At 33.0% G+C, this 13542-nt stretch overlaps 1 protein-coding gene across 1 annotated transcript; it reads left to right on the top strand.

Annotated features, from left to right (window-relative positions):
- Positions 1-11421: 11421 nt before the first annotated feature.
- On the top strand, positions 11422-12781 carry LOC120267235 (protein FAR1-RELATED SEQUENCE 4-like). The gene is made up of 3 exons (XM_039274921.1): positions 11422-11527; positions 12153-12362; positions 12705-12781. The coding sequence occupies exons 1-3, from the start codon at positions 11422-11424 to the stop codon at positions 12779-12781; spliced, it is 393 nt and encodes a 130-aa protein (XP_039130855.1).
- The last annotated feature ends 761 nt before the right edge of the window (positions 12782-13542 follow it).

Genomic DNA, 13542 nt, shown 5'->3' with positions numbered 1-13542 from the left:
TAATTAATGAACATATATGCTTAGAAGATTGTTAACACCGATCAATTTACATGTCATTCTATACTAAACTCTGATGACACAATAATAATATTTAAACTAACGTGTTAATAAAAAAAATTAAACTAAATGGTCTATTGGTATAGGGGTCACCGATAGAGCTCTTCATTGAGTGGTGAGAGTTCGATTCTAGGCTGAGGACACATTTCTAAGAGATGTGAGCTGTGGTTGTGTGCAGGTGGTCCTAGCGTCCATGTGTGCATGGGCCGCCCTCACTTGCTCCACCAAGGTTTGTGTACGCCCATGACGGTTTAGCAGGGCCTTCGAACTGTCTGTTCTTCTTGTCAAAAAAAAAATCCAAACTAAAGTGATGCAAGAATAATTTTTTATAACCCAATTTTACTGGAGTATAAATATATTCTCCCTCTGTCAGCTCTTTTGAAGTAATCCCCTCTTTGATGTACTCTTCCATTTTGTTGTAGTTTGTCGTTTTATTAATGTATATGGTTTATCTTTTTTTTTTTTAAATATATATTTCATATAGTTGTAATATATTTTTGATAAAATTAGTTATAAATCAGGCTCTATATCGATTAGATCTTTTTCTCTCATTGCAAATTTTATATGATCATATGTTCTTGAAAAATGTTAATGAGCCTTAAAATTTTATTGGAAAATATTGGTAGAATAACAAGATTTTGATGCGTGCTTTGTTTTTTATTTTCCATTTATTTTGATAATTTGTTGAAGTTAATATTATTTTTAAAGTTGAGTAGGGAAAACATTAATGAATTTGTACTTTTTTTTAATTGAATAAACCATAATTGGTTGAATTTGGGCTGTTGATGTTGAAATGTGCATGTTTTATTAAAGTTAATATTATTTTTTTAATATTTTAAAACTTTTTTTAAAATTTTTGAGGGATTGTGCTGAACAAATTTCACATGATAAAATAGTGGAATGGTCTAGTTAGAAGCAAATGATCACTCAGGCCCCCTCAAATGAATCACCATCAAAATATTCCGTACTCTCCAGATAGCAGTTGGGGATTTGTATGAAATATGAAAATAAAAAAGGTCATTTATAACAAGGTGTAATATTCTATATGGTCCCAATTTCAACTATGCTTGTTCAATTTTTTTATTCCAATTGTTTTGAATTGAGCCTTTTTATTATTGTTTGAAATGAGAAAAAATCAGTCCAGTGACTAATGGGAGTTAGCTTTTCTGTCTTAGTTCACTGAGGTGGATTTTTTTGCACATTATTTTATTATCAAAATATTTAATAACAAAAAAAAAAATACACTTGACACTTCGAACTCGGATCCAATGATTTATACCTGCAAATGATCACGCAGGCCCCCTCAAATGAATCACCATCAAAATATTCCGTACTCTCCAGATAGCAGTTGGGGATTTGTATGAAATATGAAAATAAAAAGGGTCATTTATAACAAGGTGTAATATTCTATATGGTCCCAATTTCAACTATGCTTGTTCAATTTCTTTGTTCCAATTATTTTGAATTGAGCCTTTTTATTATTGTTTGAAATGAGAAAAAAATCGATCCCAGATGACTAATGGGAGTTAGCTTTTCTGTCTTAGTTCACTGAGGTGGATTTTTTTTTTGCACATTATTTTATTATCAAAATATTTAATAACATACACTTGACACTTCGAACTCGGATCCAATGTTTTAAACCTGATCCATTGTCTTCACTCTTTTCTTCCATTCCCATCCACATCCCCATTCCCATTTCTTCTTTTTTTTCTCCTCATCCATAGGTCATGTTCCCACTCCAATGTCTTACTGCATCATTCGTCTGCCATAGCGGCTATTGAGTCTTCACCTTCATCCTGCATCACTTTCTTTTCCTCATCAGTCTTGTACTATGTCAAAGCTCGACCTGAAGACAGAGCATTTGAAGAGATCTTAACGAACATAATGGCATTCGAAAATTAGTTGAAAGACTTATGCTTGAACCATTTCTTGTTTTGAAAATTTTGTGAAATTTGTATGGTTATACACAAATGTTTACATTACAATTATGTACATGATTAAATGGGTGTTCTTTTGTGGGAAAGTGGTCTGAAGTAAAAAAAGTGAGGGGAAATATCACTTTTATGAAGTAATAGGAAGTTAATATCACTTCTAATAGTTATAGTGTTCATTTTATAAAAAGTAAAAGAAATTCTAAAACGGGGGAAAATTGGGAGAGTGGGTTTATGTAATATTTTATTTTCCCCACTTCGGTGAAAAATAATGAAGTGGACTTAGTTCAAAATCCAAAAAGTGCTGAAGTGGGGGGAAGTAGCATTTCCCCTACATTAGAGCAAATGAACATCTGAAGTGGGGGGAAGTCAATCCACTTTAGTGACTTCCTCACCACTTTCTCCCAATCGAACACCCCCTAATTAAGTCTTTTGAATTAATAGAGTTGTAAGATTTGACCTCAGTTTTCCTTCTTTTTTTTTTATGTATAATTAAAGTGCTCCACTAGAGCTGATATGCACAAAGCGTAAAATTTGTGCAGTTGGACATGAATGTTTGTTTTGATACCTTGTTTTCTTGTTTTCATACATGAGTGATCACAATATAAGAAACACCATTTTGATGCAAAACAATATCATATTAGTGGACAATTTGGCCTGAACAAAAGTAATAAGGTATTAGAAACTTTAATTTCATTGATCAAATTGAATTTTGCAATTTATCTACTACCCATTAAACAAAACAGTGCATGGCTACCAACTAAGTGACATGCAAATAACATAACATTCAAAACTTACATGTCAATTTCCTCAACATTTGAACATCAAGCATGAAAAAAAAAACAACAAAAAATCAACCCTAGATAACTATATCCTTGTAAAGTATTTGCCTTAGTTGTGCTTTGTTGAGTTAAGAAATCAGGAAATTCAATGTCAATGAAGTTTTGTTAATTTTCTTCAGCTTGTTTTGTCGTATCAGCAAGCTTTGTATCCCTCTATTCCTAATCATCAACCATGGCAAAAGAAATAATGACATATATTTTTATCCAATGAGTGAATCTTATGATAAGATGGAATTAAAATGATAAAAAATAGGTTACGAGCAATTGATTTGTAGTATGAATGAAGTTTTATTTGTTGTCTCCCTTCCAGCAGTAAGGCTACCAAACTAACACAATTCAACAATTCAACATTAAGTTCATCAAACCAACACAATTCAATAGTAAGTTCATCACAATAGAAAAGGGTCAATTTTTTTGGAGAGCACTAAACTATGACATTTTTTCATTTTAGGGTCCAAACTTCAATTTGAATTAAAGTGATTACCCAACATCAATTCTGTTTCACTGGGAAGTCACCCAAAAGATTTCGGTCTATTCGTGATGATGTGGAGGCCGAAAATTCTCTGTCAGAACATAATTGCTATGTCGTCCACCCAACTGGAAATGCCATGTCACTTATTTTGCCACATCACCTGCATAACTCCAAGTGTCAATGAAGCCCCATCCAGGTGTCTCAAAAAGACCTTTCTTTGGAAGATCACCATCAACACCATCTTTGTTCCCAAACCAAGAGACAAAAGGAGAAAGGGGTAACAGTCATGTGTGGATTCTTCAATCCAACTAAGGTGAGATTGAGGCCGCCAATGGAGGACGAAGCCAAGGTCGCCAGTGAGCTAGAAAAGGAGAAGGTTCACCCTTAAAGATGATAGTAAACTGGGAGATACAGTAGGAGGGGAAATAAGCCGTCCTATTGTAAGTGGCATATTCCAAAACCCTGTGTTATCCTGTGTTATTTCTAATTCTTGAAATAGAGGTTCATGTGAAGTTAGGGTTCACATTGTTAATTATTTCTTTTTGGTTTCAATATCTTGAAAGTCTCAAACAATGTCTCTACCGCAATCAACATGAATTGAGTTGGAGAATTCCTTATTATTCTTCTTTTTAAACTATAGTTGGAGATTCCTAAACATTCTCCTTCTTTTTGAACTGTATTGAAGAATTCATAAGTTTTATACAATGTATTGAGTAAAATATGATTTATATATGTGGTGTACTAACAAACAACTTGTGCTACTCAAAAAGCTTGAACATTAGATGATGTCCACAAGAAAAAAAAAATAAAGAGAAAGATAGAAAATACATGGAAGTAAACATCCTTTAGAAAGCTTGAATAAAAATAGACTTGAGCACTCTTTGCCCAAAATACAATACAATATAATACAATAAAATAAAATAAAAACTTGGACACTTATATGATACAGTGTAGTATACAAGTATAGTTGATGTCAAATTCACAATTGGAATCAGTATCAGGAACTTCAATATGTCAACATTGGGAAGATCATTGAAATCACATGGGAGATTAGAAAAGCTACTCAACATAGTATAAATTAATTACCTGCCTTTCAAGGATGAAATTAATTCCCTTAATGATTTTACATGTCAAGGATGCTTGAAATTACTTTTCCTTGGCATAGTTTCACTATTTAGTTGTCATTGATGGATGCAAATGTTTATCTTGATGATTTTTTATGTGGAGGTGCCATTGATTTAATTTACTTATCTTTCATGGAATTAATTTCCTTAATGATTTTTCATGTCAAGGTGGCATATCAATGTGCCATGTGATTTAATTTACATGTCATTGACAGGTTCAAATGATTTCCATGACGATTTTACAAGTCGAGGTGCTACATGAGTTAATTTTCTTAAATATTTTCTTTAATATTTTAATTAATTTTCTTAAATATTTTGCATGTCAAATTGTCATGAGATTTAATTAACTTGCCTTTGATTGTCTGAAAATTTTTCCTTGTTGATTTTACATGTCAAAGTTAGGAATTCTAATTTACTCATTGTTGGTGGTTTCAATTAATATTCTTCATGACTTTATATGTTAAAGTGCCATTTGAATTAATGTAGTTGTCATTGATGGGTTGAATTAATTTTTATTTCATTGGTTTTACATGTCAAAGTGTCATATGATTTATTATACTTGTCATTGAGGTGTTATATAATTTAATTTACTTGTTTTTGGTGGTTTGTATTGATTTCTTTTATGAATTTTCATGTCAAGTTGATATGTGATGTAGAATCCGGTTTCCCTTTGGTGGTATGAATTTATTTATTTCATCTTGCATGTTGATGTGCCACATGATTTAATTTACTTGTCTTTGGTGGTTTGAATAAATTTCTTTTATGGTTTCACATGTCATGTTGCTATGTGATTTAGTTTAGCTACTTTTGGTGGTTCAAATTAATTTAGTTCTTCATGGAACATGTTTAGGTGTCACATGATTTCATTTACTTCCCTTTGTTGCTTTAAATTAATTTCTCTAATTGCATAGGAATATTATTCTTCCTTTTGCGGTTAGTCCACTTACTTTACCCCATTTATTTCCAGTACCAAAAGGAGACCAAAGGATCATGACTCACATGTGATTTTTGCTGGTAAGTATATTAGGAGTTGATGTATTGTTTATGTATTTTGTTTTTTTAAACATTATAGGCAAGTACACTTGTTGTTGAAACACTAAATCGGCCACAAACCTCAAGAGAAATATATAAAAGGGGCAAGAAAAACAATGGCAAGGACATAGGAAACAAAGACTATAGAAGAAGGGGCACAACATGCAAAAAATCCAACAAGAAAATATATTGCTTTTGTTGTAGATGTTCTTATGCTAAAGTCTCAAGGGAAACACAAGGATGCCATAGAAAAAAGCAGAGCAGCAGGTGCTGACAAGAAAAGGAAAATATGCCTACCACTAGGAGTTGGAACCTCTATTGCCTCAGCTAACCCATGCAAGAAGGATTCTTGAAGGAATTGCACTTTTATGTCAATTTCGTGCAATCTTTTTTGTTTTGTTTTTTGGGTTGGATGATTTTGTAATTTTCTTATAGTGCTATGTACTACCACTAGGAGTTGGAGATTGTCCAGGTTTAGCATAGAAACGAAAGAATGCACTTTGCACAATTTTTCTGATTTGGAGGTTCTGTAAAGCTATGAGTTCTGTAGCACTTTGTACATTTAAAAGTATGTCAACAATAGAATACTTTCTTTTCTAGTGGAATGCTGGCATGATTCAGTTCAAAAAAATGCTTTGATTGTTTTTGCAGATTTATACTGAAGTTCATTATCCAATTTCATTATTTCTGCAGATTTTGTAAATTTAATAATTGAATCCTTTTTAAATTATGTAGATTCAACTTAAATGTGGATAGCCCAATGGTATGACATCAAAGTGTAAGGGGAGGTCATAGGTTCAAATCTCTCCCCAACAAGATCGCTCTCGTCATCGTTCATACTGCTCACCCGGGATTCCTATATTATTCTCATATCATGCATATACATCGTACATCCGAGTTTCGATCTGCTTTAGTAATGTTTCCATTCATAAAAAAAGAGCGCATTGTCGCCTATTATTAAAATGTGTGTAGCTTCATTGGTGAGGATTTGCAGCTGCAGGATTTATTTAAATGCTTTATTTGTTTAAGATAGATCTTTTTTATTTACAACTAAAAAATTAAACGATTCATTCAAATGCAACCTGGAATACTTAATACAGTTGAAATGAGAATATAGTTTAAAAACAAATCATTCAAATACAATTCATTCAAATGAAAATACAATTGAAAAGAAAAAAAAAGAAAGAAAGAAACACAACCATATTCGAGAATACATCCACAAATGAAAACTCACATCAAACCCATGAATTCCGTAAAACAAATTATAATGAAATCATAAAAACTAGTACAACTGTTCCCCACTCACATCATCATGGGTGACCCCTAATTCAACTCCTAGCTCACCGATGATTGTGGCTTCATCCTTTGCACTCGGCCTCGCTTTCTCCCTCGTTGAAATAGGGAAGACAAGCATGATCCGATCCCTTTCTCCCTTTCTGGCTCTCTCTTTCTTGATCACGGGAATGAAGAAGAAAATGGTGACCATTCTAAGAGGACGGGGTTGATGTGGAGTTATTCAAGTGATGTGGTAAAAAAAAGTGACATGGCATTTTTAGCTAAGCGGACGACGAGGCAATTATGTGCTGACAGAGAATTTCCGGTCTCCAAATCATCACATATAGACCGGAATCTCTTAGGTGACTTTCCGATAAAACATAATTGAAGTTGGATAACCACTTTGATTCAAATTGAAGTTTGGACCCCAAAATAAAAAAAAAACCATAGTTTGGTGTCCTCTTTAAAAATGTACCCTAGCAGAAAATTTCTCCCCAACTTTAGAAGAAAAGTAATAAAGACATTTCTTACTTTGAGTACTTTTACTCAAACATCATTTACTCCCTTCTCGCTGTTTGATGCAACATACATGCTCTTCCCCTTTGATGCTTGAGCAAAGATAGATTTCCTTTTAGGTTTTCCCTGCCAATATGAAGTAGTATTAGCAGTATTTGATTTTGGAATTATATCAAGTTGAGACTGGTCATTTGTGTCTTGCATAAGCACATTACAAAAATTAGGATCAATCATCAATCAGAGTGGGAACTAAACTAGGGTTGGGGAGAAGATGAAGATGGGATAGGATGAGCAGGAAGGAAGAGGTGAAAATGGTGGATCAAATTTAAAACCTCGAATCCGAATCTAAAAAAGTAAAGTGCATTGTTTAATATATTTTTTAGTTAGTGAATATTTTAATAAAAATAATATGTGAAAAATAAGAAGAAAAAAAAAAAACTTTTGTTAGTGGAAACAATAAAGGGACTCAATTCGGCCTAATCACAATTGAGAGACTGACCTGACATAGTCTAAACCTTACAAGGATCAAGTAGGGTATTACACTCTTACCCCTTGTTTGGCTTAGAGGGGAGGGGACCCAGGGGGGAGTAAGGAGGGAGGAATGGAGGGTTTGAAAAAAATTTATGTTTGGTTCAATGGAGGAGTATAGAGGGGCAATCTATTTTTTATTGTTTGATTGGAAGGAGGAGTGATGAGAGATATAATGTGTATTTTACTAATTTGCCCTTTTATATAAAATTGATCATAATAAATTTTTTATACGTATCTAAGATTATTTTGCACAAACTTTGTTTATATTAATATTAATATTACTAATAATATTATTTGTACAATAATATTATCATTATTATACAAAAAATAATATTTAAATAATACTATAATTATTCAATTTTTTTATATTTGTTTATCTTTTTATATTATTATTATTATTCAAAAAAAAATTATTATTAATCTTCAATTGACACATCAAAATATAAAAAAATAATAATATGAAAAATGAAATTAAATTTTAAATAGATATTATGATAATTTTTCAAATTAATAAGGGGTAATTTGGTCTTTTCATAAAGTTTTAATAAGTAAAAGATAGGGTGTTGTACCCTGTCCTGATTTAGACCTCGGGCCTCTTTAGATTTTTATGCTTGTATTAGGGCTAAAATGGTCATTTAGCAGTAGTGGCATTTTTGTATGTTTGCATGGTAGCTTTTATGTGAGGAACCGGGGGTAATTCCGTCATTTGGATCCATTTTCTATTTCTCTATTAGGAGGACAATTAGGTCATTTCTTATTTATATAAAAAAAAAAGAGAAAGAAAGAGAGAAAGCCCAACCTGTCTCCTTCTTCTTCATTTCTTTTTCTTCTTCGTTTCTTGTTCGGCCGACCACAACATTAGAAGAAATTTTTTTTTTCCCGGCGGGCATTTCCGGTGAACTAAAATACCAAACTTCTTTCTCCTCCACTCTTGAACTCGGTAAGCCTTAGATCTAATGTTTATATTTAGTATTTCTCTCGTATCTCTTGTTTTTAAAATTTTTTAAAAAACTTCGACCTCTCCATGGATTTGGTGGTTTATATGCTCAAATTGAAGCCAATGATTTGTGATTCATGTATGAGAATGTGGTTGAAGAAATTTATTGATTTAGTATTGTAAATTTGAAGAAAACCATAGTATAAGGTCCGGTTTTACTGTAGTAAACCCAAAGTTACTGTAGTACCGAAAATTTTGAGCCTTTTTCGGGTTCTTCCTTGGTCCAAATTGAAACCCTTCTTACCCTGAACTCTTTGGAACTAGGTTTAGTTCATTATGATGTCATTTAGGTCCAAAATGACGTTGTTTTGCCTCAAAACCCTAAGGTTTCGTAGTCGACTTGTATAATTGCAATTGCATGCATTCCTTTTAGCTATCATTCTTGTGTTCATTAGTATTTGGATTCCCTGCTTGTATCTAGGTGGCGAAACATCCTCCAAGGGGAAGGAACTCGCTGATCAGTGAGCGCGTTTCGAGACGAGACGACTATTTCTGTGAGTGGTTTAATTTGTAAATTCATAGATTTAACAACCAAGAGTATTACAGTATTTCCTTATGTGTTTTATAACATAAATTTGATGCATTGGAGTTCATTTGATATATATATATATATATATATGTTGTGAGTATGAATATATTTGAAATGTCTAAACCTAGAATACTTACGTGTATTCATTTTGGAATAAACATGTTTACATGTGTAAGTATGTTATTTGTAAATGGAATAAGGGTTGATGCACATTTCCGTATTTAAACATTGTTAGATGGTTTCCTTGAGTTGGAAATCGGAAAGAATTTTATTCTTGTATTTGATATTTGATGGTAACTACGGACTTTAGTCCAACACTGCAGTGTGGGGTTCCACGGTCCGGCCTAATGGGAGGCGGCATGGTTAACCCTGTGTTTACTCTGGTCAAAAGGTGCGCAGAGCCATTGACAAGGGTTCTTTTTTTGAGAAACCCGGGGTTACCACAAGGGAATCTCAGTGGCCAACACCAAGGAAATGACAACATTATTTATTTTTTTTCGTTTTAAAACATCTTGCTGGTCCCGTAGCTAGTCGCTGCCACGATTAGCTTGGGAATTGTTTGAGGCCAGACTGTATTTTTTATTTAAAAACTGTGTTCAATGTGTTGAAAAGGTTACTTGCTTATTCTATTGTCAGGCATTGTGTTATTTGTTAACCTATTGAATACTTGGAAATTTCTTTTATATGTTAGTATTATTGTGGTAAATAAAAATTTGAAATACTTTATCTCTCTGTTATATCTATGTTGTCACCACTCACTGGGTAACATGTGTTACTCACCACTTTCGCAGACTGCGACGTCGGACTGGGTTGTGCTGTGCAGGCAGTAGAGTGATTGTTTGTTCTCCTTGTCTAGGTTTGTTATAGTGTGCATATAAATTTTATGGATCCATTAGACTTGACCATTATGTATTGTTCTTATATTTGTACCTTTGGATTGTAACTGGAAACCCTGGTCTGTATTTTCTGCGGCGATGTTCTTTTGTATTTAGGGTCCTTGGTGTGAGGGAACCCTATTATGTTTTCATTGTTGATATTGTTCCATGTTCTAGTAAATGTATCAGGTTTGTGTTGAGCTTTACAGCGACTTGAAGGTGGGGGCCGTTGTGGGACCCACTTTTTGTTGTCGTGGCTGTTGCCACGTGCTCGGCTAGGTTCGGGGCCTGACATAGGGTTTCAATAAGTAAAGGATATAATGGGAATTATTAAATAAGTGAAGGGCAATATTGGTATTTTATATTATTTAACAAGGAAAAAAATACAAACACCCACTCTTCTAAAAGACCCCAATTTGGGGAAGTGGGTTATGAGGGGTGAGGAGGGGTGCCTCACCCCTCCTCACCGAGTAGTGATCCCACGGACTCTAGTCCGTGGGATCTAAGGTGGAACCGAGACGTGGCTGCTATGCAGCCACGCTTTTTGTTTTTTGTTTTAAACTATTTTTTAAACATTATTATAATTTAAACTATAAGAAAATAAAACAAAGGGCAGTATGGTCATTTACTTTAACCATACTGGCCTTCTTACCTATTTCTTTTCTTTTCTTTCATCTTTTTCTTCTTTTCTCCTTATTTCCTTCTTTGGCTCCCAGGCTTCTCCATTTCTCTCACAACAATTGTGCCTAATTAAACAAGTAAGCTCTCTCTCTCTCTCTCTCTCTCTCTCTCTCTCTATATATATATATATATATATATGCAAATTCACTCTTAAATTTGGGGAGAAATTAATAGGATTTAGTATTTCTATTTGCCTAAAAACACAAAGAGGCCGAGTTTGATTGAATCTAAAGCTGGATTTGTGCCTATCCTTCTTATTTGGTACGTTCTTATACGTTTCTAGTTGAATTTATCTTGTCATTCATGATTTTTTTTTTCTTGTTATTCATGATAATTTTGATATTAAACTAGTATGCTTTACCAGTTAAACAGATACATAATTTACTTTCTAATATTTTCTGGAAATGACAAGTACTAGTGAGGCACAAAGTTTATGTCCGGATGTATGAGAAGTGGATGGCCATATTTATAATGCAAGTGAATTTGAGTCAGAGAAAGAAAATGAAAACCGACCTATAAATGAAGATGAACTCCATGAACCAAATGAAGCACAAGGAGTATGCTTTTTGATTCGATGGATGAAGCATGTGATTTTTATAATCAATATGCATACAAAAAAGGGTTTAGTGTGAGAAAAATAATAATAAGAAAATCTGCAAAAGATGGTATTGCCATTGGATGACGCTTGCACTGCTCTAAAGAAGGTTATAGAGAAGAAAGATTCAAGAAGACTGAAGGTAAGAAGAAGAGGCATCGGGGTGAAACACGTTGTGATTGTAAAGCTAAACTTTTAGTAAACAAAAACTCATATGGAACTTGGGTGGTTTCGATGTTTGTGGAGGAGCACAATCATATCTTAGCAACTCCAAGAAAATGCCATCTTTTACCATCACATAGAAAAATCGGTGAAAGTCAAAAAGGCATGATTGATAAAATGAGACAGTCAGGCTTTAGAACCAACCTCATGATGAATTATCTTTCACAAGAATCTCAAGGGAGTCGAAATGTTGGATTTATCGAGCTAGATGCAAGGAATTATATGTGTACAACAAGAAAAATAGAATTCTCTGTGGGATAATCATAAAGGTTGTTGAATTATTTGAATGAAATGCAAATAAAGAACCCCCATTTTTTTTTATGCAATTCAACTTGATGTTGATGGAAAATTAACAAGCATAAATTGGAGTGATGCAAGATGTAGAATGGATTATAGCTATTTTGGAGATGTTGTTTGCCTTGATCCAACTTATGGAACAAATAAATATGCAATGCCATTTGTTCCAATTATAGGTGTTAATCGTCATCTTCAAATTGTATTATTTGGTTGTGTATTGATTTTTGATGAAACAGAATATACTTTTATTTGGATACTTGAGAATTGGCTACAAGCAATGAAAGGAAGTCATCCCAAAGTGATTATGACTGATCAAGATTCTGCCATTAGTGATGCAGTTGTCAAATTAAAGTCTTGCCATGTACCATTCATCGATATGGCCTATGGCATGTTTTTCAAAATGCTAAGCGAAGGGAGACTATTCACAAGGGGGGTCCAAGTTTGGACAAGATTTGTCTTATTGTATAAGGAGTCCTGAAACTAGTGAAGACTTTGAAAAAAAATGGAGTGAATTGTCACTAAATATGATTTGAATGAAAATAATTGGATATTGAAAATGTATAGAAAGCGCCACCGTTGGGTTCCTGTGTATTCGCATGAATTCTTTTGTGCAGATATGTGTACCACTCAACGAAGTAAGGTGGCGTTTGGTTGGATACAACTGTAAACGCGGTGGATTTGTAGTTACAATGTAACTGTAAATACTTGGATTTTAAAATTATGTATAGTTAAATCTGGTGTTTGGTTGTCTGTAATTGGAGATGCTGTATATGCAAATTTTGTGTTTGGTTGGAGGAATATGTAAACCTAGAATTTGAAAAAATGTGTTTGGTTTGATGGATTAGATGGATGTGAGCACTCAAGGTGAGATTACTTCCCAAAATCTATTGCATGCTAATTTTTTTATTTATGTTAATGGATATTATTTAAATGATTATAACTATGTGTTAATTATTACTAATATTAACTTTATTAATACAGTATTATTTAATTTATTATAAAATGTAATATTGATTATGTTACTTTAATTTTAATTAACTATTAAATGTATTTTTCAAAATTTATAAAATTTTTATTTTGAATATTTAATCTAATAGCAAGAGCTCTTAGATTAACATATTATAACACAATAAAAAAAACTAAAAAAATGTTACCAAAATAAAAAATTTGCCATTCAAGAAATTGGTTTAGGTTTTGCCTATGGTTCCAATTTCTAATGACAAATGAATCTGGCACATTCATGGTAGTAACATAATATAAAATACTCAAACATTGCATTGTTTTGATAAATGTTTCAAATAGGTTCTCAAATAATTTGAGTCCCAAATACACACTAGATAAATATTACATATACTTCAAAGCAAATCCAAAGAAGCAACATAGGTAAAATGGATACATCATCATGGTCTTTCAATAGTACATAAGCTATATGATCATGAACAAAGAACAAAAGCTTGCCTACCTTGAGTGGAGAAGCTGAGCACCAACCCAATAACGATGTTTGGTGGCGGTGGTTTAGCAGCGGTGGATTAGGGTTTCAAGAAAGAGTTCAATTGAGAGTGCTAT

Source organism: Dioscorea cayenensis, chromosome 8, assembly GCF_009730915.1.
Source record: "Dioscorea cayenensis subsp. rotundata cultivar TDr96_F1 chromosome 8, TDr96_F1_v2_PseudoChromosome.rev07_lg8_w22 25.fasta, whole genome shotgun sequence".
In the NCBI taxonomy this organism is placed as follows: Eukaryota; Viridiplantae; Streptophyta; class Magnoliopsida; order Dioscoreales; family Dioscoreaceae; genus Dioscorea; species Dioscorea cayenensis.
This window is presented reverse-complemented; position numbering and strand designations above follow the sequence as displayed.

Excerpts from the sequence above, each read along its gene's own strand:
- LOC120267235 (XM_039274921.1), top strand. The coding sequence starts at position 11,422 with ATGCTTTTTGATTCGATGGATGAAGCATGTGATTTTTATAATCAATAT. Across the intron at positions 11,528-12,152 it reads AAGAAAATCTGCAAAAGATG|GTGTTAATCGTCATCTTCAA; the intron begins GTATTGCCATTG and ends TTCCAATTATAG. Across the intron at positions 12,363-12,704 it reads ATTCATCGATATGGCCTATG|TTAAATCTGGTGTTTGGTTG; the intron begins GCATGTTTTTCA and ends AATTATGTATAG.